The 25205-nt window shown below is 49.1% G+C and overlaps 10 protein-coding genes across 10 annotated transcripts; 6 read left to right on the forward strand and 4 right to left on the reverse strand.

The window, feature by feature from the left end:
- The first annotated feature begins 604 nt into the window (after positions 1 to 604).
- AFUA_7G05550 (sugar transporter family protein) lies at positions 605 to 3436 on the forward strand. The gene is made up of 4 exons (XM_743861.2): positions 605 to 1056; positions 1111 to 1376; positions 1427 to 1835; positions 1907 to 3436. Exons 1-4 carry the CDS (start codon positions 862 to 864, stop codon positions 2540 to 2542), a joined length of 1506 nt encoding a protein of 501 aa, XP_748954.1. The 5' UTR covers positions 605 to 861; the 3' UTR covers positions 2543 to 3436.
- A 1215-nt stretch (positions 3437 to 4651) lies between these two features.
- On the forward strand, positions 4652 to 5425 carry AFUA_7G05560 (uncharacterized protein; the record flags this gene model as incomplete). Its single annotated transcript, XM_743860.1, has 2 exons — positions 4652 to 4674; positions 5080 to 5425. 2 exons carry the CDS (start codon positions 4652 to 4654, stop codon positions 5423 to 5425), a joined length of 369 nt encoding a protein of 122 aa, XP_748953.1.
- Positions 5426 to 5467: 42 nt separating this feature from the next.
- AFUA_7G05570 (uncharacterized protein) lies at positions 5468 to 5883 on the forward strand (the record flags this gene model as incomplete). Its single annotated transcript, XM_743859.1, has 2 exons — positions 5468 to 5719; positions 5815 to 5883. The coding sequence occupies 2 exons, from the start codon at positions 5468 to 5470 to the stop codon at positions 5881 to 5883; spliced, it is 321 nt and encodes a 106-aa protein (XP_748952.1).
- Positions 5884 to 6234: 351 nt separating this feature from the next.
- Positions 6235 to 9546, reverse strand: pldA (uncharacterized protein; the record flags this gene model as incomplete). Its single annotated transcript, XM_077805205.1, has 9 exons — positions 9178 to 9546; positions 9045 to 9118; positions 8597 to 8997; positions 8392 to 8544; positions 7719 to 8340; positions 7412 to 7672; positions 6910 to 7367; positions 6305 to 6853; positions 6235 to 6249 (listed from the first exon to the last, which is right to left on the reverse strand). Exons 2-9 carry the CDS (start codon positions 9103 to 9105, stop codon positions 6235 to 6237), a joined length of 2520 nt encoding a protein of 839 aa, XP_077661333.1. The 5' UTR covers positions 9106 to 9118; positions 9178 to 9546.
- A 1134-nt stretch (positions 9547 to 10680) lies between these two features.
- AFUA_7G05590 (DUF890 domain protein) lies at positions 10681 to 11562 on the forward strand (the record flags this gene model as incomplete). The annotated part of the gene is made up of 3 exons (XM_743857.2): positions 10681 to 10773; positions 10827 to 11090; positions 11149 to 11562. Exons 1-3 carry the CDS (start codon positions 10696 to 10698, stop codon positions 11560 to 11562), a joined length of 756 nt encoding a protein of 251 aa, XP_748950.2. The 5' UTR covers positions 10681 to 10695.
- A 138-nt stretch (positions 11563 to 11700) lies between these two features.
- On the reverse strand, positions 11701 to 14628 carry AFUA_7G05600 (tetratricopeptide repeat protein; the record flags this gene model as incomplete). Its single annotated transcript, XM_743856.1, has 4 exons — positions 11701 to 12156; positions 12184 to 12444; positions 12547 to 13182; positions 13273 to 14628. 4 exons carry the CDS (start codon positions 14626 to 14628, stop codon positions 11701 to 11703), a joined length of 2709 nt encoding a protein of 902 aa, XP_748949.1.
- A 418-nt stretch (positions 14629 to 15046) lies between these two features.
- exg3 (glycoside hydrolase family 5 protein) lies at positions 15047 to 16943 on the reverse strand. Its single transcript, XM_743855.2, has 4 exons — positions 16645 to 16943; positions 16310 to 16574; positions 15872 to 16252; positions 15047 to 15816 (listed from the first exon to the last, which is right to left on the reverse strand). Exons 1-4 carry the CDS (start codon positions 16782 to 16784, stop codon positions 15148 to 15150), a joined length of 1455 nt encoding a protein of 484 aa, XP_748948.2. The 5' UTR covers positions 16785 to 16943; the 3' UTR covers positions 15047 to 15147.
- Positions 16944 to 17121: 178 nt separating this feature from the next.
- AFUA_7G05620 (putative APSES transcription factor (MbpA)) lies at positions 17122 to 20647 on the reverse strand. The gene is made up of 4 exons (XM_743854.2): positions 20426 to 20647; positions 19934 to 20290; positions 18174 to 19878; positions 17122 to 18119 (listed from the first exon to the last, which is right to left on the reverse strand). Exons 2-4 carry the CDS (start codon positions 20237 to 20239, stop codon positions 17434 to 17436), a joined length of 2697 nt encoding a protein of 898 aa, XP_748947.2. The 5' UTR covers positions 20240 to 20290; positions 20426 to 20647; the 3' UTR covers positions 17122 to 17433.
- Positions 20648 to 20729: 82 nt separating this feature from the next.
- Positions 20730 to 22165, forward strand: AFUA_7G05630 (uncharacterized protein). Its single transcript, XM_743853.2, has one exon. The coding sequence runs from the start codon at positions 20882 to 20884 to the stop codon at positions 21965 to 21967; it is 1086 nt and encodes a 361-aa protein (XP_748946.1). The 5' UTR covers positions 20730 to 20881; the 3' UTR covers positions 21968 to 22165.
- A 532-nt stretch (positions 22166 to 22697) lies between these two features.
- On the forward strand, positions 22698 to 23354 carry AFUA_7G05640 (uncharacterized protein; the record flags this gene model as incomplete). Its single annotated transcript, XM_743852.1, has 1 exon — positions 22698 to 23354. One exon carries the CDS (start codon positions 22698 to 22700, stop codon positions 23352 to 23354), a length of 657 nt encoding a protein of 218 aa, XP_748945.1.
- Positions 23355 to 25205: the final 1851 nt, after the last annotated feature.

Genomic DNA, 25205 nt, shown 5'->3' on the forward strand with positions numbered 1-25205 from the left:
ACCGCCCACGGAGCCCCAGAGGACGAGCAAATGAGAATCGTCAACCGCTCTCGGCCGATGTCCGACACCCAGTACAGCTGCTCAGACCAGGACGGCCTTGAGAAATACGGCAAAGCGAATCAGTCTTCCCAGCAGGACACGGACAGATAAAAGGTAATCCGTTCAATGATTTTCATATTCCGCGAAACAGAGACAGTAATACAATCATAACGAAGGCGTCATTTTAATTTTCTATCCATCCCCATGTTGCGGAGATTCTTGGCCTCTTGACTGGAGCTTGGCACTATTTCTGTGTGAAGCCCGTGTAGCCCATGGATATCTATCTCGATAAGATTTTTGATCATTCTGACAAATATATTGTAGCGTAGTGTAAAGAAATGTCACTGTCGGAGATTTCGCCGACTTTGGACGGCAGCATTCATGCAAGGAGTGGAGTCGAGACGATATCGGCCTCTCCAAGGGACCAAGACAAGACTGCCACCACGAAAGCTTCCCTCTGGCCTATCCGGGGTTAAGCCCTTTGGGTGCCACGGTTCCTCCTTTCCTCCGAGGCTTGAACTTTCCTAGCGGCCTGACTAGATTGGAGCATGCTTGCACAAGGTACGGAGTAGTCTATGAACTAAGAAAACGTAAGGTAGTATTATGATTCCCCAGATGGAATAACCGGGGTGAGGGGTCATTTCGGCATGACTTTTCTTTCTTCTCAGCCGAGTCACTCGTTCGCTGATTTAAGACCGGCCACAGCTCCCTCTTCTGTTGCTTTTGCGACATCTCCCTTCTTCTTTCTTCATCTACCGTACTTGTTCTACCTTTCATCCTTTCGCTGCCTGTTCCTCTCGGCCAGCTCTTCTCTCCCTCAGCATGGCCGAACAGTATGAGGGAAAGCCTCACCAGAACGAGGCTCCCATCTCAGCCGCGGACGAGGACGGCCCTCGCATGAGCATCGTCAGATACCTCGTGACTCGGATCTCGACCTTGGTACCTCCCATGAACCCAGCTCCCAATCCTTTCAAGACGCTTACGCTCCTGAACAAACAACAATGGTTATTTTTCCTGGTGAGCTACCCCTCGATCGCCTCTTCTCGGAATAGCCCTAACTAACTCGTTCAGGTCGCCTTTTTCGGCTGGACATGGGACGCCTTCGATTTTTTCACCGTCTCCTTGACCACCTCCCAACTGGCCAAGCAATTCGATAAATCTATCTCCGATATCACCTGGGGTATCACCCTTGTCCTCATGCTCCGATCCGTCGGCTCCATTACATTCGGTATCGCATCCGATCGCTGGGGCCGCAAGTGGCCATTCGTGGTGAACAACATCCTCTTCATTGTTCTGGAACTCGGAACCGCTTTCTGCCAGACATACAAACAGTTCCTGTAAGTCTCATTCTGCCTTGTTCTGTGGGACGTCACTGATCGGCGCATAGTGCCTGCCGTGCTCTCTTCGGAATCGCCATGGGTGGATTATACGGCAACGCCGCGGCCACTGCCCTCGAGGATTGTCCCATGGAGGCGCGTGGTATTGTGTCCGGTCTCCTGCAGCAGGGCTACGCCTTCGGATATCTACTTGCTACCGCTTTTGCACGCGCCCTCGTCGACACTACCCCGCACGGCTGGAGACCCTTCTACTGGTTCGCTGCTTGCCCTCCCGTCCTCATCATCGCCTTCCGTCTGTGTCTACCCGAGACCGAGGCGTTCCGTCAGCGCCAGGCCATCCGCGCTGAGGTCCGGGGTGGCGTTACTTCCACCTTCTTCGAGGAGGGTAAAGTCGCGCTTAAGCGCCATTGGCTGCTACTCATCTATCTCGTCCTGCTCATGGCCGGTTTCAACTTCATGGTACGTATCAACCGTTTGCGAACAGCGAATCCGATTCAGCCACGGCGAATCCAGCTGACATGGTCAAATAGTCCCACGGCTCTCAGGACCTCTATCCCACCATGCTGACGAACCAATTCCGCTTCTCCTCCAACGCCGTCACCGTCACCCAGGTCGTCGCCAACCTCGGTGCCTTGTCCGGCGGTACCCTCTGCGGCTGGGCGAGTCAGATCTTTGGCCGCCGCTTCTCCATCATCGTCATCTCCATCGTCGGTGGTGCCCTGCTGTACCCCTATACCTTCGTGCACGACAAATCCGTCATGGCGGCTGCCTTCTTCGAGCAGTTCTGCGTGCAGGGCGCATGGGGCGTCATCCCCATCCATCTGATGGAGCTTTCGCCGGGTTCGATCCGTACCTTTGCTGTCGGTACTGCGTACCAGCTGGGTAACCTTGTTTCGTCGGCCAGCTCGACCATCGAGTCGACGATCGGGGAGCGGTTCCCCCTGCCACCGACGGAGAAGGTCAAGCATCGCTACGACTATGGCAAGGTCATTTGCATCTTTATGGGATGCGTCTACGCCTATGTCATTATTGTTACCTTCTTTGGGCCAGAGAAGCTGGGCCGTCAGTTTGATGTCGCGCATGACCGCGATATGGAGATTGTGACTGCTCACCGTGGAGCCGTCGAGGAGGATCCTGAGAAGGCTACAGCGGCTCACAAGGACTAAGTGTTTCTAGATAAATTGCTTGAAGGAGTTTATGTTTGCATATATACCCTTTATTTGGCTATTGTGATGAATCTTGGATGTGCACAATGAATGAACGTGTTTGTTAAGGAGGAAATCTGCGTATGCTATTGTGGCTGCTGTCATGCTTATATTGCTCCAGAATGATATCCACAGTATTAACATTGTCTGCAGATGCTGTCAGTATTAATCCATTATTCATAAAAGGGTTGTGAGACTCACCATGATTGCCATAGATGGCTTCGTTGTATACCCACCCCTGACCCCTCTCAGTCGTGATGAGAGATTTGCCATAGTGATGGCCTTTGCGTGTGATATGTTCGAAGTTGGTGTTTTCGGTAGTTTGCTCTTCTTGTGAAGTTGGTGAAAGCCCTCCATCTGGCATATCCTTCTTCTATATCCTCCGTTGTCCTTCATAGCCCCGAAGTCTCTATTGACGCCCCCTATTGAATGTCCAATCCACAGTCCTGTCGATGTCCCTGTCATTGTCGCCATGACGATCGAGGTCGTCGAGATTGTCGTCTGCGTTAGGCTTGTTGGTATTCGCAAGTGATAAACGTGATAATTGTATGACGCTTGAAGAACACGGTGCGAGAGATCTGGAGCTAAAGACCGCATGCAAAGAGAATCTTACTCCAATACGCCAGTCATGCCATGGCGCCGTCTCCTCTTGCGATTTTCTCCCATGAAAATTGTCGGTTTGATGATCGTATGCTGCACCAAGCTTATGAAGTCGTACCAGCTTTCTAAAAGCTATTGGTTTTGTCTTTCCCACTCCACAAATCCGAAAATGTCTTCGTCTCAGGTAGTAGTTTGACTGAATCCTCATCACCGACATCGATAACTCACCCTTGAATGGTGGCATATGGACGCGGTGCGTCTCTTGAATGCCCGAGCGCACTGTGTGCTTGCCCTTCCCAATCGCTCCCGCAGAAAGCCATCAATCAATTGCTGCAACATAGGCACTTTCTGGTAGAGCCAGAATTGAAGTCAAGGCATCTCGCCATAATTCGCAAGCTCCGAATCCAGTCATCTTCTCGAAGACCAGACTTCGACTATGGATTCGGTTTCTACCTCGCCGCAATTCTCATCAATGCCGAAGGGATTTTGGAACAGGTTGTTCGCATCTCCAATGTCACTGTAATCGACATTGAGTTCTGTGACCAGCTTGACCTCGGATTTTTGCATGGTGGCACAGAGACAGGTGCTTCTTCTGGAGCATTAACTGCCTCAGCATGAATTCTCTCAGCTTTGCCTTCACCATTCTGCTCGTGCAACAATTGCCAACAAGAACAACTGCAAAGAGCGGGATCGGATCAAGCTTACCCTTCTCCTTGAGCTCAAATGCCAGAGTCGCTTCGTACCCACATTTAAGAGTTGAGTGGGTTGGGTTTGGGTTTGCGGTTTGGGTCAGCCAGTCTACTGCTATCAGAACCCTCTCGGTTCCGTGGCCTCGAAGGTGGATTGAGGTAGGTGGTTGAAAACTTTTTGGGTCCCCTCTGTATCCAGGGAAACCATGAATGGGTTATAAACTTATAATTATTGAATGTGTGAGCTCTAAAGGGGTTCCTATATCACCAGTGGTTATCTTAAAGGTGAAAGAACACCAGGCTCCTTGGTACCAAGAACCTAATCTTCCTGGATTGGACGCTTAAAATCCCTGCTAGCTTAATCACAAAGTTCACAGCTTACAGAGAAGCCTGCCGAAAAGGAAGCTTTCAAGCAGTCTAGTCTCAAATTCTTAACATCTTACAAAGGCTGCACAGATAGCAATGAATACAAATCTTCTTCTTCAACAAGAAATAAAGGCTCCACGGGCTGAAAATGAGCAAAAAATGAAGAAGAAGGTAAGGAAGCGTGTTCCTCTAGGAAATGACCTCTTTTTAATCTGTATAAGAAGGTCGTGACTGCATTCAGCAGCTTAATGAGCAGGTTGGTGAGCCTATTCCCTTATCAGCGCGCTCCACCACGCTGCAGTGGCTGCTGGGCTATTGGATATATAATATGGAGTTGCCCTAGCAAATAGCTATATATCTCCATATTAGATAATCACTTTAATAGCGTCGGTGATCAGAAGGCTTCAAGAATTCAATGATTTTCGCGGCGAAACGGCGGTTCGGTGGTATCGGCCGTTCGGTGGTTGATTATGTTACTTATATTCTGTAGACTCTTGAAACTCTACTTCCAGTAGTTACAAGAAACTGGCCAGTAGGATAACTACTTCATTTTGGGGGCCATAAATTGGCTACCGTTAGACCCCAATTCCAGCCTGCACATATCGGAGTCCAAAAAGGGCATCAAAGCCTAGTACGGCCTAGACCTTTCTTCCCGACATATGTCATTGTCACCTGTTTTTGTACTTAGTATTTGTTCGCTTCAAACCATCCTCTGCGCATCAACATATATCAATTGTTTAGCTAAACTCACCCTCTAACATTGTCATCTCATCTCCCCATTATCAATACCCACAATGGCCACCAAATCATCACCCATAATTACCATCTTCCGCGGCTTTCCAGAAACCGGTTGCTACGTCTGGTCCCCCTTCGTCACAAAACTGGAGGCCGTCCCCGTTTCAGCAACATCCCCTACCGCACCGAACAAGGCTCTATCCCCAAAGCTCCCCGTGGCAAGGTCCCCTATGTCTCCATCCAGATTGGCGAGCAGCCGCCACAGACGCTCGCAGATTCAACCCTCATCACCAAAGCGCTGATTGAGCAGGGGTACGTAGAGGATCTGAATCAGCGTCTATCTCCAACGGAGCGAATGCATGACCTGGCGCTCAAGGCATTGCTAGAGGACAAGTTGTATCCTTACCAGGTACGAGTCAAATCACTACGCACGACAGTGACGAAATTATCCTAACGGTGCAAGACCTATGAACGATGGATCCTAAACTTCTACACCATGCGCTCCAAGATCCTCGCTGCCCTCCCTTGGCCTGTCCAGGTCGTCGTCGGCAACATCATCTACCGCAAAGTTACCCGCAATCTCCAGGGCCAGGGTATCATGGCCTTCACTGAAGAAGAGATCAGTGAGTTCCGGCAGGAGATCTGGGCGAGTCTGAATGCGGTGGTAGCGGAGGCGCAAAAGAAGCAGTCCGATCGGGACAGGCCATTCTGGGTCTGGGGTGGGGAGGGGCCGACGGAGGTGGATGCGGTACTGTTTGGGTTCATTGCGTCGGGGTTGGTGTGCGATGCATGAGTACTCATGTCTGCTTTGATTTGCCTATGATATACTGACTTTTTGGGTAGGGCACCGGCCACAAGAGAGATCATCAAGGGGTATCCTGCTGTGGTCGATTATGCGAGACGGATCCATGATAAGTACTTCCCTGATTATGAGCTGTGGGAGGAGTGATTGATGTATTCCATTTTCATAGAGGGAGCTGATCTCTTGCAGTATCAGTAGTGGAAGTATATAACAATAACTAGCTCACATCTGGCTGACAATATGCCGACATCTGCATGGTTGGCTTTTTGTCCGCCTCATCAAAAAAACCTGCTATATTTACATGATAGTAACTTTTGCCGATGGTGTTGTATCTCCAATCCTGGCATGAATGAATATACAGCTTTACAGTCCCTATACTGTTCGCTTGAGTAGTCATCAAATGGTATCAAAATCCTGATTGCAACGAAGTACTCCGCTATTGGGACAAAGATAGCAGAAGATTAGGTATAGATGCTCTGCATCAAGATTAGCAAAAAAGTATCTTCCAAACCGTGTAAGTAACAAACTTGCCTCAGTGATTTGGTTAACAGCCAGACCAGGTTCTGCCATCTCGGCATCTTTCAGGAAATCGAGGGGCATCCAGACAAGATGGCCCTTAATCTGGTCCAGTTTCTCTCGGACATCCTTGACGGGTTGGTACGGATCGAACAGGTGACCCTCTTTGATACCGCCTTGCGGTCTGAAATTGTCATATTCCTCAAAGGTGCGGATGTTGTCATCTGGATCCGCGCGGAAGAGCATCCGATATACTTCCGTGTTCGTTGTGGCTTGCTCTGTCCATGTCTTCCACAAGTCATCGTTCAAGGGATCTGTGACAAAGTCGTTCTCCGGGCCCTCGAGAATCTCATTGAGACACACGTTAGGTGGCTGTGCGTTAGGGTGCTTCGAGGCGTCGTAGTCTTGTGCTGGAAGAAGGCCTAGATGCTCCCGCCACAGTTGCCGCCGCAATGTAGCGGCAAGGCGTGAGGCTCTGTATGGCTTTCCGTCCATCATGCTATCGATGAAGTCTTGATCCTCAACAACAATGGCCAGTTCACTATCATGGTAACCGAGTTGTGACTTTTGGTATCACCGTGTCAGTCTTGGAGTCAAGCATTATAGGAGGGTATACTTACCCGATCGTTGATGTTCGCACTGCCGCAGATGGCAATCCTGTCGTCTACAATGCACACTTTACCGTGCACGTAGAGCTCTTCCTGGACAAAGTTTGCCTTTTCACTCTCCGGATCTCCTTCCCAAGGCTCCTCAGACATCTTGCCGCCATTGAGCATCGTAGTATGTGCGACAGAGTCCTTGCTTCGATATTGCTCACTTCTGCGCCCTTCCTGCTTCTCCTCGTATCTGCGCAATCTTGCAAGCCTTTCTTCCTTCTCTTGCTCTGCGTCGTCGTAATTGACCTCGTGTTTGTCGCCTTCTTCGCCAACCACCGGGTGGACGCTGTCGCTCATGATAGACTCGGCTATGCCACGCTGGATGTCATGATACGTCACTCCTGCTTCTTTCTCCAGTTCTTCTAGAGCAGAAGTCTTGTTGATACGGTCATAAGCGCGCAGATTAAAAAGGAACACATGCTCTAGTTGAGTTAGTCATTTGCTTCTGTAAAGGTTAAGAACTCACCTCTTGGATCAACTCCTTGAGCAGAGATCTGACCAAAAATCGAGTGTTCCCCACGCAGAATAGATTTGTATTGATAATCCATAATCGCACGTGTGCCGGTTGCTGCACTTTGTCTCAGGTCTCCAGCAAATCCTGGAATAGCGGGCATCACTATGATCACTCGGAACTTCCGACCCTCTTTGCCAGCTCGAACGCAGGCGTCGACAATTGCACCACCAATGGTATTGATAATGGGCTTTTGCTGGTCTCCAGTGGCAGTAACTTGAACACGTCAGCATCTAAAGCATTGTAACGGAGGCGAACTTACTGAAAAACTGGTTTTCGATATACACCAAATGTTGAGCGTTACGAATAATCTCGCAGTAAGCATTTTGAATGCTCTGCTCAGTCAAAATTCCACTGCTCCAATCGCCACTGCTTCGAATAATCTGGCCCCGCACAGTGCCTTGCATCCCTCGCGGCTTGGTGTCTAGCGGATTGAGAGGATGTTGAATATACTGTCCACAAGGATACTTTGGACGTTGTACCCCGACAAGATCTTCGTCATCGCCGGTGCGGCCCTCCAGCAAAAGCCAGTCGACGCCATGGTCACGCTTGTACTTATCTCGCTTGACAAAGTTCCATCGAAGAACAAAATGCTCGGCGATATCATAGACGCAATCACCAACCAAGCCCATCGCTACATCATGCCATGGCATTCGACCATAGTCTGCTTTGCTTACTTCATTTGACTGCCAATCTGCAACGCTCTGGAAATCCATAATACGGTTGTTGTTCCAATCTTGACCTGGGAATATTTCGTCCTTCAAGTTGGCCGGATGAACGTCTGCCAGGGGGTGTTGGTGAGCATCCCATCTACCAAAACATAAATCGATACCACCAATGAAGGCGACAGCGTAGTCAATGACAATGAATTTTTCATGATGCGCCTATAATGTCAGCATAACCCTGACTATAACTACAATCTGCGACGGACTTACCCAGTAAAATGTCATATCTGCTGCATTTTCAAAAATATTGTGATCCGGATGCCGTAGAACTTTGATGTTTCCGTGACCCGGAGTTCCTTCGGGGCAGAGACTGTGGAGCGCGTGTTTCGTATGCGCTGAGTTGCACGTCAGTGCTTGATTGACCTGAATCTTGTTAGTTGTACCAACTAAACGCAGTTCAATATGGCCGACGAACCTCCTTGTAAACAATCACATATATTTTAACGCCAGCTTCAGCGCGGTGCTTGAGCACTTGATCGAGTCTCCATTCTTGCGTCGAATATGGAGGTCTACGAAGAAACAGCTCCGGAGAGAGCCACCAATCCTCAATATAGATCACCTCCTTGGCCTCCTCCAAAGCGACTGAGACGGCCCAGAGGTAGTCCAGCGCGTCGACATACCACTTGACTCTGTTGCCCTCTCTAACCGGAGCAAAGGACTTGTACCTATGTGACTCGGCAATCGCAGTTCTCTTTTTGTCCGTTTCCCGCTCATGCTCCTCATCATGTCGGTGGTTGGGATTGACGACATTGAAGAACTTTCCAACTTTGTGTTTGAAGTGGTGAGCTTTTGCCTTGGCGTCATGTAAATGAGAGTCTGATAGTCATTGTTAGGATATTCATTGGAAAGGATACGATACAGACCTTTCAAAGCACTTTCTAGATGGTCAATCTCGTGCTCAAGTTTCTCCTTAAGTTTCCCCATCTCAAGATGTGACCTACAGAGGTTACTTTCATAGAATCAAAACAAACGAAGCGATCCAAACTGGCATCCAACCGTAGAAGAAGGCTCCGTAGAGATTATTGCAATGCTCACGATTCTTGGAGTCCGATCACAAATCATTCCTTTAAATACCTGGCTCGAAGACTCTTTTTTATGTTTCACCCCAAGTGGTCGAAAGGAAGGGAGGTCAGCCATTACTTGACAGTAGTCTGATACGCGTCGGCCCACAGTATGACATCATTCCACACTAGCTTTACCAGCCTTACAGCCTTGTGGCCTGACTCTGGGGCACCAAAACTTCCCGGGCCCAAGCCCGTTCAGGAGAACACTTACCCACACTCTCCAGTTGATCGTCGTCGTTCCTGCAACATTGCGTCCAGTCCATTAATGAGGATCATCGCAACATCACGAGGTTTTGTTGCTGTCTGTACCATTGTTTCTGTGCCTTTGGAAAAGTCGTGGTAAGCCCCACCATCAGCCACGGTCGGCATCTAGCCTCCAACCGTCCACTGATATCGTCATTTCATCTAGATAATACTGACTACTACCTGACTAGTCTACTACAACAATTTTTCAGTTCTGTCTCACTACTTCTTGACTACTTTCGTGGCACCTCTTGGCGTAGGCTTAGGCTGACACATACTTACCTGTGTGGTCAACTTGATCTACCATAATGAGGGCAGCTCGAAATATCTACAAAGATGACGTCGATTTCACTACTCTTGCGTTGCAGTCGCCGGCTTTTGCGAAATAGTCAGTCCGCCCCCTTGTGATTCATACTCGTCTCTGACCCTGCTGTCAGTGTGAAGCCAAATGGCCAGTTAGATTTCAGCGATCCCGATGCCGTACGGTACGATGGCCATAGATATTGCCGGTATCGCAGATGACTGACCGACTTTCTAGGCAATTGACTAAGAGTCTTTTAAAGAGAGATTTCAATCTGAATGTTGAGATACCTGAGAACAGACTTTGTCCACCGGTATGATAAACTTGGCCAACAAGTAGTCTTACATGCTAACCTGATACTCTAGGTACCAAACAGGTGATTAAGAAAGAGATTACCAATGCAGAGATTGCGAATGTTCTGACACGACAGTAGGCTAAACTATATTCTATGGCTGCAAGGCCTTCTCGATACCACAGGTGACCAATACCGCGATGACTACGACCCGGACCGATCCGTGCTAGGCCTCGATATGTGGGTATCATCTGTTCTGGAGATGTTGCTCTTTCTGACTTTTCGTAGTGGAACAGGATGCTGCAGTATATACCCGTTGCTCGGGTGCACGACACGGCCCCTGTGGGAGTTCTTTGCTACAGGTAATCAAAGCCGGCTTCAATCCCCATCGGATGGATGGAAAGCTCACAAGAATCTAGATATTGACAACGAGAATGTTCGAACCGCCCGGGAAAATGTGACAAATAACGGACTGGATGGCCGAATTCGGGTTTTTAAAACTGAGCGCACTGATGATCTGATTCCTCTAGACACAAAGCTCGGCATCCAAAGGTATGTATCCACTGATATTGCATAAACGGCATATATCTGAGATTTTCAGGCTTGACTTTACCATGTGCAATCCTCCATTTTACTCCTCACGCGAAGAAATGATAGCCTCAGCAGAGGCCAAGGAACGGCCGCCATTTTCAGTAAGTCCAAAACTCAATGAGGCTTACAGAATCCAGCTGAAAACCAGACATAGGCATGCACAGGAGATGAGGTTGAGATGGTCACTGAGGGCGGTGAAATTGCTTTTGTCCATCGCATGATCGAGGAAAGCCTTCATCTTCGCAAGAGAGTTGTCTGGTACACCTCAATGCTTGGGAAGCTGAGCAGTGTATCCGCCATAGTTGAGAAGCTCATGGAGTACGGGAACAACAACTACGCGGTAACCGAATTTGTTCAAGGAAGCAAGACGAAGAGGTGGGCTGTGGCGTGGTCGTGGACTGATCTTCGTCCGAGTATGGTATGCTTCAGTACACCTTGGTCTAGTGTTTGAGTGCACCCGTGATGACTTGCAACAGAAAGTAGCTCGAGGGATCCCTGGATTCCCGAAACACCTCCTACCATTTCCCTCCGAGTTCATGTTTGAAATCATGAATCAATCGATTGATGAAATCAGCGATAAAATTGACAAAGAACTCAGCAGCCTTCGCATCCATTGGACTTGGCGTAAGAATCTGGCTACGGGCGTCGGATTCGCAATGGAGAATGTTTGGTCTCGTCAAGCTCGCAGAAAGTTGCAGAATTCGGCTGGTGCTGCAGATATGATGGAAATTGAGGAGGATGGAGCGGCTCTTGCTTTCAAGGTTCAGCTGAAGCAGGATAGACTTGATGAAAAGAGCGTCCGAGTTGTCGTTCGTTGGCTCAAGGGATTAGATTCCGTCTTGTTCGAAAGCTTCTGCGGGATGTTAAAGAGAAAGGTGGAGGGGAGATGATGCGGATAGAGGGCATGGAACGTTGAATGACAACTCAAAACGAGCACATGGTCGAGCGAAGACAGATCTATTCATACTTGAACGCTAATCAAATTGTATCCGACATGAAATGTGAAAGACATCTCTCAGGTCTGACAACTAAGAACTTCCCACTTCGGACTGCAGCTCCTTCAGACGATTCCAGCCCTCGGAACCCTCCCAAAAGTCCTTTCCTTTACCCAAAATACCCCTGACAGCACTGCGGGCCTTGAATCGCCAGTCCTTGGCAACCATCTCAGCCTCCCCTTCATGTTTGCCTTCTTTGTCCATAGGCCCAAACTTGGCATATCCATCACGGACCAACCTCTCAGTTGCACGGACAACATCCATCCACTTCTTCTCATCGCCCATTTGGAACGCGCCCTGTGTGCACGAGGCAACGGACGCCCGCCAGGCCTTCTCGTGAGCCTCAAAGGCCTTGGATGGCTGGCCACGGAAGTGTTCTACACGGGCAACGAGAAGCCAGAGTGGAGCCGAGTGTGTGATGAGAGGCACAACGGAATCGTCCACTAAGGAGAGGATCTGACCGGCGATGGTACCACTGCGGACGACGCGCTCCGAGTTCTCGTCGTTCTCATCCACGTTGATCAGGAGGTCGTCGTAATTGTAGGTGTCGACGACGTGATCAATCAGCATGCTGAGAACAGGTATATCAACGCACTTCTCTCCGTTCTTTGAGCCGAGAAGTTCAATCACCCGTCTCTGGGCTGTGACCACATCGCGGAATGGTGTAGCTGGTGGAGGGATCGAGGCTGCGACGGTAAGCACGTTGTCCCAGATGCGAGCATCGGTGTGCTTGAGCTGAGCGGCGCGGTGGAGTGCAGCGAGAGCCTCGCGCTTGCGCTTATAGGGATCCTGTGGTGCTTTTTTGGTTTCCGAGTCGGCATCGGCGTCTGCATCCTGGTGCTCCTCCTCTGCCGCCTCGGTGGTTTCGCTGGGTTTGGCGGTTCGCAGGATAGCAGCAGCAAGGTTACTCCATGCTTCGGCGTCCGTGTCTTCGAGCTGCACAGTCCGTGTAAATGAATCAATGGCGTCCTCCCATTTTTGAAGTTCAAGCTGTACACAACCAAGTGCAAACCATGCGCTGTGATTGAGACGGTTGATGTGGAGGCTCTTGCGGTATGCCTCCTCGGCCTTTTCGAGAGCAGGGGGCTTCAACGAAAGATAGTGGCGGGCCAATGAACGCTGCGCGCGTGCGTATCTGTTGTTTGAGACCTCCCATGCACGTTCGTACATTGTTGGATCACTATCAATGTCACCCAGGATGCAGAGCAAGCGAGGGGCATCAACAGGCAGCGGAGATAGTTCCGGCCCGTCGAACTTCTCGTTCTCGTCATCTGGGTTCGGACCCGTAGGCTCATATAGCTGTCTGCGGACGATATGCTTGGCCTTCTCCTCTCTGTCTGTGGCAGCGTAGCATAGGGCGGCCTCCGCCCACATCTGCAGGCGTTCGTAAATCTCCAGCGCAGTCCGCAGACCGCCAAGGTTGACCCAGCGTTGGGCCAACTCAGCTTCAAGACTCCACCGAGTAGGGGAGTTCAAGAGCCAGATGTACTCTAGTCTTTCCGCAGCCGAAGCAGACTCGGATTTTTCGGGTCTTGGGAGGAACGTGGTAGCCTGGTTACCATTTTCCGTAGTTTGAGTATCAAGAGTTGCTGTGTCTGCAATGACTTGGTCAACAAGCGCTTGCATCTGCAGAACAGATCTTTCTACAGTTCGAGCTCGGTATCCTTCCACACGGCTTCGGACCAACAAAGCTTGAGTGTATACCTGCCAGTTCGAGCTGCCCCCTTCAAGGACACGGATAGCGTAAGGATGGGTCTCTTCTCGAGTCAGACCGTTTTCCGGCGACGTGTTCGTGATTGTGGAAGCCAAGCCCAGCAAAATGGCAGAGTCAACAGGGTCCAGCAGTGGTTGGTTGCCGGGGTCAAGAGACTGTAAAGCTGGGGGAAGTGTGGATTCTTCCTGGACTGTCGTCGACTTGTCTTTTGATGTCTGAGTGTCCTTGGTGAAGGATATGCTTTCGAGAAGTGTATCATCGTTAAGGTCTAGGTTCTTAGGTCCCGCTTGGAAAGTATCCCCCTTGTCTTCTGGGAGAGCAGAGTTTCCAGTGGTCGTCAGTTCTTCAGCACTCTTCGCCAAGACGACCAGCTGGCTGATATCATGCTCTTGAAACTTCGTCCTTTTCCCCAGTCTTCCAGTCAATGCAAATTCAAATTTCCTGACTGCAGCAGCCTGCTCAAGATCTGCCCGAGCCTTGGCGTCAAAGCCATGGTGGCTGTGGATTGTCGCCCTCTCCACAAGGAAGCGTCCTTTTTCTTGAGCGGTAGAGAACCCAGACTTTTCACCAAGTAGAATTCTGTTCAACTCTTCCAAGTCGCTATATATGGCATCCTGCAATGTGCTAGTAGCTTCAGACAGCATCTTCTGATGAAGGAAATTGACACGCAGTCTTGCTGTCCTCGCCACCAATGGTCCGTCAGCGACGAGGATGTCAGCATCAACAAGAAGAGCCATCGCAACGGCAAAGAGCTCAACATTTGGTGTCAGCTTGTAGGCAGCTTCTCCGTCTACAGACAGTTCACGAATGATGTGATTGCGAGCAGCCCGGAGCTTGGTGGCATCTGAGTGGAGAGCCTTAGGGAATATCACATCCGCAGAATTAAAATCCAACGGAGGACCTGTAATATTGGACTGCATAAAGCTAAACAGAGCCGCCAGACCAATATGGAGGATCTGTGACCGTTGCTGCCCAGCAGTAAGCCCATCCAGTGGCATCTGAGCCGTAGCCTTCGCCTTCTCAGCCAGAAAAGTGGTATAGCATATCTCGCCGTTGGAGACACGGCTGATAGCACTCGCATCTGTAGGGTTGTGTCCCAACAATTCCCTAGCCAGTGGAAGTTGGAGGATGGGGACAATCTCCGCATGTGCTAGTTTGACCGGGTCATACTGTTCCCTCAACGGCGACGTCCCATCAAACAGAACGTCCAAGGACGATGGGTAAGAAGCACTCGATGCTTCAGACATCTTGGAGAACTTCTCTTAGGATCTGAATGTTAAAGAGCGACTTCTAAATGCCTTCAAAATGTCGTCGAACTGGTGTGTTACGCCTGACTTTGTACTTGGATAGACCTCGGTTGGGCCGTCGACATTAACGAACACGTGACGAGTGGTATGATTAGGAAATTCTCACAAAAACATACTGAATGCTCTCAAGCTCTAGGCTCAGACCACTCAAGAACAAAGCTAGCAAAAGAGCGACTGCTGATGGCTTTGGCGTTGACGATGAAAAGGCGCAGGTACCCCGCCTTGCAGTTTTTTCCTCATCCATTTTTTTGTTATCGATAAGGTAGGTTTGGAGGTTGTGGTGGGGCCACCAAAGACCGTGGCATTTAGAAGAATATGCTGGAATATTGAGCGACCCTGCTTCAACTGAATTATTACCACGTACTACACACACGCACCAATTACAATTGTGGACATTCACAGAACATCCACAAGCCATCAGAGTAAGTGATCGATAATCTACTCTCCATACACCAGCCCTCAGTGCTTCGTTGCACGAGCATGTTCCCTCAGGATCTCATTCAGTCCCCCTCGCTGCTCACACTCGTCAAAGTGAAAGCTATGTGCCAACTCGTCTAACTCCTTCTCATCCATTCCTCTAAATAGCTCCGCGAACTCGTTCACAAAAGATGCTGCCAAGAATGTCTGGAAGACGTTCCGCAGTAGGTGACGCTCCGTATTCCATGGGGTCGGGTACGTTTCCTTTGCCGTTGGACTGACCTTGTCGATCCAATCAACCAGTGGCTTGAGCGCTGCTTCAGGCTCCGCGAATGGCTCTCTGCCCCATGCATCAAGCCAGAACTTCTTTTTCTTCTCAAGCAAGGGCTGAATCGTCCTATTCCATTTGCTGTCTGGGCTTGTGTGGATCATACCCTGCAGGCCAATGTCCTTGTACAGCCAGATAGACCAGTGGATTTTGTACTTGTCATAGATACGAAGCTGCTCTCCCAGAAGGCTGTAACGTTCTTGGTTGATGGTTTCTGCCTCTGCTTCCGTACGGGGATTGGCGTAGACGGGGCCAAACTCGCCGTTCCAGATTACTGTCCCGTTTTTGTTCATGAATTCGGCTTTGCGAAGGTACTGCCGTTCTAGGTGTTCCTTTTGCTCTGGGGTTCCCTTGTATCGCTCTCCGGTAGGAAAACCCATTGACTGACGGGGGAAAAATTAGCATGTGTACTCTTTGCTCGGATGGGAAATGGCCTACAGAATAGTCATGCATAGCATAAACGCAGTTCGGAAGAACCTTATCGAAGCCTTTCCACTCCATGGCGAACGTGTTTCCATCCAGCCACAGGATATGATCTGGGTCAATAGCTCGGATGGCTTTCTCAACGCGCTCATAGAAAGCCGGAAGACGGACGTGCTCCGGATCGCACGGCTCATTCAGAGGGTTATATCCAGCAACCCATGGATTGTCCTTGTATCGTGCTGCAATCTGCTCCCACAGCCATACTGTCCGGTCTTGATGATCCTTGAAATCCCAGAAAGCAGCGTAGCTGGTCGGGTTATCAGAATGCCAGTCCCCGTTCTGTCCACCAGGAGCGGTGTGCATATCCAGAATGGTGTATATCTTCTCTTTTGCGCACTATCATGGGGAATAACACATCAGCATCATGCGGTCGTCGCGCTGGAGGACTCTTACCAATTCTATCACCCGATCCAAATGTTTGAAACCAGATTCCTTCAGTACCCGTGGGTTCATATCATCCTCAAAATGGCGATAATTGAACGGGATCCGTATGCAATTCAGTCCCAGCCCAGCAAAGAACTTGGCGTCCGCCTCAGTGAAGAAATACTCGAGCCATCTGTCGAAAAAGAATTCGTACTTCTCTGGCCCTAAGACTCTCCGCATAGCAGCACGATGTTGCGACTCATGACCTGGGTAACCAGTGATGAAATTCTCCATACTAATTTTCAGAGATTTCAATTAGCATTTCACTTCAAAAGGTGAAATAAAGGAACTGTGTTACTGCATACTTCATCCAACCGCCAATAGCGGCACCACGGAGAAGAACTTCGTTTCCATCGTTGTCAACGACTTTGTTTCCTTTAACTTTCAAAATTCCAACAGCCATTTTGTGTTCAAATGATCTAGAAAATTGTTTATGTTCTTGCATTCACGTTGCTTTTGCAACTTGGTCCATTTTGTTGGCATAGTCGAGGCGATACAAAGGGTTTTCGGTCCATTTATAAGTACTGACCGTATGCTCGACTCTGAATAAAGGCAAAATCCATATCTGAATCTCCACATCAAGCCACCGGAGAGAGCACTCGCTTGCATTTCCTGCGGGGAACTTCCTATCATTTTATCGGTTAAAAGACGCGATTTAGCCTGATTTCCGCACGCTGAGACTGAGGTGCGAAGCAGCCAAGCCGTGGAGGAACGAATAACCCAACGGGGCTTCATTCCTGGACTCATCGTCATCGGAGTGAACACCGGCCAAGCAAGTAAATCCGGGTGTTGCCCGACATTGGCATCCATACTTGTGGCTCTACTGCTAAGAAAGACAATAATCACACGACTCATTCGTCAACTGTCAGAAGGATTATAAGTAAGTGGTATGATGTATCAGACAGTTATAGCTGCCATGGGTATCTGTAAATACAGACATCGGATGCATATTGAGGCACAAAACAAACTCCACAGATGCAAGAAAAACTCTCAAACTGGATATGGACAATGTTCCCTGATGACGAATGTGACAACTCCGAGAGATGGCGGGCTGATGCGCAAAGACATGAAAAACTTATTTGTACAGTCACATGCTACCAATCCTGACCTCGATCCCTCATGAGAATCTCGATAGCCTCATCCTCAGGAACAGGATTGTCATTCAAATCCTTCACGCATTGCGTTAACCCTTCGGCGGCTTCATCAACCTGTTCGGCCGTCCAGCCGGTACAGGCCATAACCATTCGACGATAGTTCTGACCCAACACCACGTTCTTCGATTTCAAGCGATCCACCTCGGCAAGTATCTCTTGATTGAAGTCTTGATAGCATTTGATGCGCTGCTGCAGAATCTCAGGAGAAGTCAGAGACTTGAGAAAGGCTTCCTGCTTTTCGGAAAACCCTGATGTAGGATCGAACGTTTCGGGGAAAAGGGCATCGAATTCCGTCATGTCGACCCCGGAATCTTGATCCGCATCTCCAACTATCGTCATCTTGGAAGGCTCGAAGTTCCCACCATGTATCTCTTTGAGCGTCACGAGAAGATCTTCCGATGACCTTTCCAAATTTTTGATCCGTCTGCTTAGTTCGACCCGATTCGAAGACTTGCTCTTGAGGTCGTCCAGTCTCTTCTGTTCTATTTGGCGGGCTTTGGCAGTCTCGCGTATTTTGGAATGCCAATGTTCAAACTTCTCTTGCTTCTTGGACAAGTCGGTGGCTAGTTCTTTATCGATCCCACCTAATGTCTCCTGTACTATTGCGCTGATCTGGGCCATTGTTGCTTTAAAAGTTGTTAGTATATCTTGGTCAATAGCTTTTTGGAGAGGTCCCGCACCATCAAAAATTTCTTTCTTTGTTTTGGCCAGATGATCAATGAAAGAGTCATTCTTGCTTCCGCCTTGCTGGGATTGAGCATTGGGGTCAACCATATCCACGCCGACGCCATAGTCAGCAGGACAGAGACCAGTGTGATTAGGTATATGAGGGTCAGCACCAACTTCTAGTAATTGAGGCACTAAGACAGAGCGCGCTCGCCCGGCAAGGTTAAGTGCTGTGTCCCCTTGATCATCTCGAAGATTGACTATTTCTGAAATAAATCTGCCCAGGGTAATGACTTCGCCTGTTCGAGTTTTATTACCATCGGTGCCCTCAACCCCATTTGGGGCATGCTGACTTATGGACGTGCCTCCATGGCGGACGATGAACTCCAGGAGAGCCTCCAAGTAGTGCTTCGCGGACACATGCCCACCACCACCAGTCGCAGCCATCACTGCGATGTGGTGCAGGATCGTGCGTCCACTATAGTCAACCATGTCTATGGTGGGAGCCAGCACCTGTAATAAGCGCGGAAAGCTTCTGTAATCGAGGTTGTTTCTTGTCCCGACGGATTTTTGTAAAGCAGTTTCGCCCGCACCGTTTAAACGATAGATGCTCACGCCTTTCTCGACGAGCGCATAGACAAGAGGCATACGAGCAAGCATTGCCGCCCAATGAAGAGCGTTGTTGCGGTATTCGTCAAGTGGAATTTCTAGATCTTCACCAGTGAGTTGCAACAACGCCGGATGGTTGGAGAAATCCTTGGTCCTCTTGTCAAGAAACAAGGTCATGATGAGCTTCATCTTCTGAAATCTTTCTGGAGTTGTGGCAGGAGGCAGAGGGTCTGTACCATGCCTGTTGCCATCCGCCATAGAAGCGGGCCCATCCATTTCCTGGTAGAAAGAGTCGTTCGGTTCCGTCGGGGTAGGCTCTTGCATGGACAAGGAAGAGTGCTCCCGTTGAAGCCCGAAAGATGGCATCTGGTTTGAAGACGACCTGATACGCTTCCGAGGTGGCTCGATCGACTCTTCCGTTTCGAAAGTGGCGACATCAGGGCCATTGAATCGGCCATTGCTCTGTGCATTGCTGCCAAATCCACTGTCGGAGGCCACGCTGTACATGCTCTGCTGACTACTGAAGGTGGGGAGTTGAGACTCCTGGCTGCCGATCTGATGTGACGACTTTCGCATGATACTCGAGCGCCTACTATCGGCGTTCCTTGCTGCAGGTGAATCGAATCGAGCCTTGCTGATAGCGTTGACAGCCGTTGCAGCGGTCCGGGAGATATTCTGGAAGAAGGTGCCTTGCTGCGGTTGCGACATCCCGCGGTTATCCACACCGCTATAAAGCCTCTTCCTCTGCGCTGCCATCGCTTGCTCCTTTGTAGGAGTGTCTAGAGTGTCATTGCCAGCATTTGCAGTGCCGTTGGGTCCCATGTCGTATTCGAGAAGCGGTCTCAATAACTCCTCAACATGATACTCACGGCAAAGCTCGACACCTCTCTGATAATTGACCCATGTTCCTTGGTATTTTCCATAGCCTCCCTGAACTTTCTCATGTTCGCCTGCAGCAATTTCTTTCTCGAGAGTTTTCGTTCTTCGAGCTTTGACAACGCCAGCTACTTTGAGAATTTGAGTAGCATTTAGCCAGGAATCGGAACGACGTTTCATAACGGCAACGCCGTTTACTTCCATTTCGTAGACCGAGACGTTGGAATAGACAGCCTTGAACAAGAAGAATTGTCAGTAAATAGAGTGCATTATCAAGGGATAAACTGACTTTGTAAATCTGCGGCCTATATTCCTCTTGATACTGCACCATTGACCCATAGCCATTCGTATCATCAAACCCTCCAAAGCTACCTCTCGCGCCGCCTGGAAGACTATTTGGATAACTAAAGGACATCGATTGCTGCGAGCTTTTCGGAGGGGGTGTCGCTCGAGGCGTCGACGCGACGGACTGGGAAGCATTGAAAGATCCCATTTGTGACTGAGAGAAAGCTATCCCATTGGCGGAGCCTAAGCTGCTTTGAGAGTACGACATGGGCATGCTGGGCCGTGGAGGATGATAATTGTTAGAAGTCATCACTTGGAGGTCCCGTTTCTGCCGAACCCTAGCAACATGCACATGCGTGGTCTGAGCTCGATGCGTCAGTATAACATGCGACTCCTCATATAAACAACGATACTCTTCCAGATCATATGGGCAATAAGCAAAAATGAAGGGAAATTTCGGGTCTGGACAAGGATGAAATGGAGTGGGGAAACGCACCTATTCAATAACTACAAAACAGGTGAGTCGCGCGAGGAGGCAACGTAGGGCGCGTGGCTGGCACCTCGACCGTATAAGGGATGGGAAAACAAGCCAATCCGAGCAATGGAGAGATGTACAAGTAATAAGAACCAGAATTAATCGACCTGTAGCTATGAAATAAGCATTCGCAAACTATAGATTCAACCAGGCTGTAATCGTGCATGGAAGTGAATAAGATCGTAATGAGGAGTCGCGGGGCCTGACGGTCGCGTTCTCCGCTTGGCGTTTTCGCGTAACCCGAACTCAAAAAACCATCTATTTCCCTTTTCGGCCAGAGGATTGACTTATTCTCTGTTTGATTCTTTGCCCCCGGGACCATCGGTGATCGCGACGATTAACTACACTGCAAAATGCAGTATAGACGGATATTACCAACTCCATGAACTGCAATCGAAAGAATTTCCTAAGTGAACAATGTCCTCCTCACCGCTTATCCCTCCCGAACAATGGCGACATCTCTTCCGTGCCTTGCTGCGCGAATGCACATATCTCCCTGATCCGATCGCTAGAGGTTACATGCATGACTATGTAGTGCGGAGATTTAGACGCTATTCTGACAAGTCGCAATCTAAGGTACAAGATGATTTACATCGGCAGCACCTCCTCCGCAAAACCGCAACCCAGAAACTGTCGTTATTGAAGCGTGCCAACGAAGGCTATTCTCGACCGCTCGAAAAAGTACTCCGGCTCTCATATGGACGAAGTGGAAAGAAAAGAAGGGAGTTGTTAGGTGTATTCATTGTCCCGGAAGTCCCTCCCGATGCCTTGGCCGTGGAAGGCATTCTGAAGGGCCCTTCGATGTTCGAAGATGATTGGAAACCTCCGACGATTGTGCTCGATCTTCTAAAGTCTCAATTGCGGAATGCAGTTATTTCACAGCTTAGCGATCGTCCTGTTGTTAAGACTCTGGAGCCGCCTATACCCAAGGAAAACAGCTGGGGAAAGCCGGTTGCCAAATGTCGTCGGCGGAACATTAGGAAAAAATGGTATTATGCTGTGCTTGACAGCCTCTTGCCGCCTCTCCCCGACGCAGAGCTCGATACATTACATGGCCTGATCTCTGGGAGGATACCATGGACACCACCAAAGAGAAGGAAAGCTGTTGGCGTTCCCCTGGACTCCCCCAGCCAGACCAGCCTTGATGTAACATTTTTGACAGGAGGACCAAAAAAGGGGCCGACTTTTAGGGACTTCGTCAATGGGCGACCTCATCAAATCACACGACGATTCATGCAACGACTCTGGAGGCGCATCTACTGCATGGTGCCGCGCTTGGAATGGGATGAGAAGAACCAGAAACAATATTTCAAGTGGGAATCGGTAAAACCCTTTCCCAACATATCTACTGTCGTTAAACACGATCAAGAGCCAGACCTGTTCCAGAAGGTTGATGTCAACGGGAGATTGATACAAGGTCCCTCCAGGGGCCGGGTAGAGGTGGCTACGGAAGAGTATCCGCGTGCTCCTTTCCGCCTTGTCTATAGCGGGCCTGAGGAGTGACATAGAGCGTAAGACCTCTCTCGCGCACAGGTCCAGCCATAGTCAGGCCATATATTAGCGCTGTCCCTTCAATTGACCTGGGAGGTATCTTCAGAATCCTCATATGATAGGCCCGCGTATCCTTATATGTGCCTTCCGGAACTTACTCAAATAAGGTATCATCCTGAGACTAAAAGAACCGTGTACGGCTGGTATACCTACATGTCGTCTCCGACGGCTGCTGGTTGAAAGAACAAGATACTAGACATGACATCATATAGAGAAACATGTAGGTAGATGAGCGAGCATTTAGGGAGGAATCAGCGACGACGCAATCGAGATTCCTTCTCGTAAATTCAATCGTAAACAACCAATGAAACTCTTACAAGCTGTTAGTTTTCTCTGATTGTTGCAGGGTGACCCCTGAACGTAATCGCGATAGCTCATATCGCGCGTTCTGTCAGGTGGGCTTGTTTACATACCCCTGAAACCTTCCCAAATTCGACGCGTTTTCCACCCACTGATGTGATCTTTCATCATCCAACTCATCTCTGTCATCTATTCAGTCTTTGACGCCTCCAACGCTACACAGAACAGCATGTCTCTCAAAAGGAAATCCACAGACTTGGATTCTTCAAATGCGGAGAATATCCCTCCTTAGATTGATAGCGACGATGAGCGGCTAAACTACATCGAGTGGAACTGCGACCAAGTTCGTCGACGGATTCGCTCCTTCATCGAAAGCGGAGAGATGAAAATTGGCGAATTCCAAAATGCAATTGGCGTCTCGTCGCGTTCCTACCTGGACTTCATGGGCCAGCACGGCCGCGACAAGGGCTCTGGATCATCGACATATATCAATGCGGCGCGTTTTTTTAAGAAACGCGAATTACAAGGCATCAAGCCACTCCGGAAGAAGAGGGCAGCCAAGGAATCGCAGAAAAATGTGGCCGAAAAGTACGATGTGTCTAGTATTCATCTTGACGGAGAGTCGGACCAGAGCGTCCCCGTCTGGGACACTTGTGATGTTGTCCGCAAAAAGATCAATGCGCACCTTCGTGACCCAGATGTGACCAAAGCTCAGTTCCTGCGCGATATTGCGAAAGCTGCGTATCCGGGTACAGACAAGAAACTCAATGCCAATGTGCTCAATGACTTTCTCTCCAAGAGTGGCGCCAATGCAGGTAACACAAGCAGCGTCTTCTACGCCGCGTACGTATTCTTCGAAAAGTTAAGAATTAGAGATAACAAGCCAAAAACCAAATTTCGAGAAGAAATGGAAGCTGTTTGGCGGCATAAGGGTGGCTTTGATTGTGTGACACCATCCCATCACGGGGTCTGGGTTACCAAAGGAGAAAGGCCATACGTTGACAAATATGGCATGCTGAAGATTGAACGAGTTCGATAGGGAGTTGCTTGTTACTGTGTATGTACGTTGGGATTAGCTAAGAGTACTTGACTTGATCATTCCTATCTACTTGTGGTAGATATATCTTGATTCCTTGATACTGATTCAGGATCCACAATTCCCCCGTTGTGGGAAATGCAGCAAGTGCAATGCAGCCAATGCGAGCACTGGAAGGAGAGGGAAACGATACCGCATGAATCGGGTGAAGCCGAATCACGGGAACCAATTCCGTGTCTACTGGATTGCTTCATGCTTCTAGCCTATTCGGGTCATCATTCCTATCTACTTCTAATAGACATATTCTTCTGTCCCTATATCCGGGACTTCGCCCACCCCCAGCTCTTCCCGCTCTGACTATGTCTTCCCGCTCTGACTATGTCACTAACCTCCTTCCTAATATTCCTGAACGCGGCATCCGCATGCCCTAACTCGTCTCGAACGCCTGCAATTTTCCCCCCGAGGCTGACGTTTCTGGTCGAGATGATGATCCTTGATGGCCGGGCAGGGTCAGAAGCTCCTCGACTTCGTCATTGTCGTTGTTACCTGATGCAACCTAACGATCGGTACGGAGCAAATAACCTTTTAGGTAGTATTATATTAAGATACATAGTGCATATAGTATAGAGAACTAAGTACATATCCAGATACGTATGTATGCATCGATACTTAAAGGAAAATTTACCTCTTGTAAGAACTCCTTCCATTTCGATAATCTAGCTCTCTACAAGTCACAGATAGTCAGTGTCCCCTCAAAAATTCTGGTACTATTATATTACCTCGAGGGCTGCCTGCTGTGCCATTTAATTTCTGTCCGTGGAGCCGGGATATCCTCCACAGATTGAAAAAGATGTCACCGCCTTTCGATGGTGGACAGTTGTGAGATTTCACTTATACTTTGCCATGCGTCAGACATTGCACGGAACGGGACTGGTGGCATACATTTTGCAAGTCGATGAAAGGAGACAGAGGGTGATTTATCAAGAGCATCACAAGGATAAAGCGAAGCAGAAGCTGGGTGAGAAACTGAGAGAGAATCTGAAGTAGAATGGCAGGTTATCAGAAATGCTATCCAACAGGGGCGGAGAACTTATGGAAGTGGGCTGGTTTAGTGAATACTACAGTCAAACGCCACAAATGATAGTTATAGAAGACATCCATTCATAGATGATTTCTTTCAATGTGTATTTGACTTTGAAGGCTCAAGTTGATATCAGTAAGAAGCACTCAGGAATAAGTGAAACAAATCCAGAGCTGCATGGGGTCCTTGTCTCTGCTGCATAGGCTGAACTTTACAGCCGGTGTGAACATCTCAGATGATGATGACAGTCCCGCTACTTGTAGTGCCACTGCAAAGCCTCCCCTAATAAAGCTAGGGCCGCTGTCATTGCCGGAGCAGTGAAAGCATAGTCACTCATTCTGTTTCTATCCCCAATCAGAAAGTCGAGCCAGTGTACCACTGTGCATGGTTACAAGCAGCATTGAGCAGGACAGCACCATCGGCCCAGGCTGGAAAGGACAGGAGGGGAAAACAAGACGTGGCAGCGGCGGCAGCTTGTACGTCATAATATCAAAAGAGACGAGGTCCCGACTCCTTGAATGGTCTCCGATGACCAAATCTCGTCCGTGAACGAGAAGGAAGTATTGGATCTATAGCTTTTTGGAAATATTTTGCAACATTGCGGAAGTCATAGATCTTGGAGATATGAGATGTGATTATTTCCTAAGGGACTGAGAGTTTTTATTACAGATATATATTGGCGGTACAAACGCGAAAATATCCTGACCACAGACCATATAATATGACCAGCATTGTGATGAGCCAAGATTTGATTTATCAATAGATGTAGCAAC

The sequence above is a fragment of the Aspergillus fumigatus genome, chromosome 7 (assembly GCF_000002655.1).
Source record: "Aspergillus fumigatus Af293 chromosome 7, whole genome shotgun sequence".
NCBI lineage: Eukaryota > Fungi > Ascomycota > Eurotiomycetes > Eurotiales > Aspergillaceae > Aspergillus > Aspergillus fumigatus.

What these genes read in the sequence shown, in the direction of transcription:
- AFUA_7G05550 (XM_743861.2), top strand. Translation starts at nt 862, where the DNA reads ATGGCCGAACAGTATGAGGGAAAGCCTCACCAGAACGAGGCTCCCATC. An exon ending in CAGACATACAAACAGTTCCT is followed by an intron (nt 1,377 to 1,426) that starts GTAAGTCTCATT and finishes ATCGGCGCATAG; the next exon opens with TGCCTGCCGTGCTCTCTTCG. An exon ending in TGGCCGGTTTCAACTTCATG is followed by an intron (nt 1,836 to 1,906) that starts GTACGTATCAAC and finishes ATGGTCAAATAG; the next exon opens with TCCCACGGCTCTCAGGACCT.
- exg3 (XM_743855.2), bottom strand. Translation starts at nt 16,784, where the DNA reads ATGCAAGAACATAAACAATTTTCTAGATCATTTGAACACAAAATGGCT. An exon ending in TGGATCGGGTGATAGAATTG is followed by an intron (nt 16,253 to 16,309) that starts GTAAGAGTCCTC and finishes TCCCCATGATAG; the next exon opens with TGCGCAAAAGAGAAGATATA. An exon ending in ATGCTATGCATGACTATTCT is followed by an intron (nt 15,817 to 15,871) that starts GTAGGCCATTTC and finishes TTCCCCCGTCAG; the next exon opens with TCAATGGGTTTTCCTACCGG.
- AFUA_7G05620 (XM_743854.2), bottom strand. Translation starts at nt 20,239, where the DNA reads ATGACTTCTAACAATTATCATCCTCCACGGCCCAGCATGCCCATGTCG. An exon ending in ATAGGCCGCAGATTTACAAA is followed by an intron (nt 19,879 to 19,933) that starts GTCAGTTTATCC and finishes TTCTTGTTCAAG; the next exon opens with GCTGTCTATTCCAACGTCTC. An exon ending in AAAGAAAGAAATTTTTGATG is followed by an intron (nt 18,120 to 18,173) that starts GTGCGGGACCTC and finishes CAACTTTTAAAG; the next exon opens with CAACAATGGCCCAGATCAGC.
- AFUA_7G05630 (XM_743853.2), top strand. Translation starts at nt 20,882, where the DNA reads ATGTCCTCCTCACCGCTTATCCCTCCCGAACAATGGCGACATCTCTTC.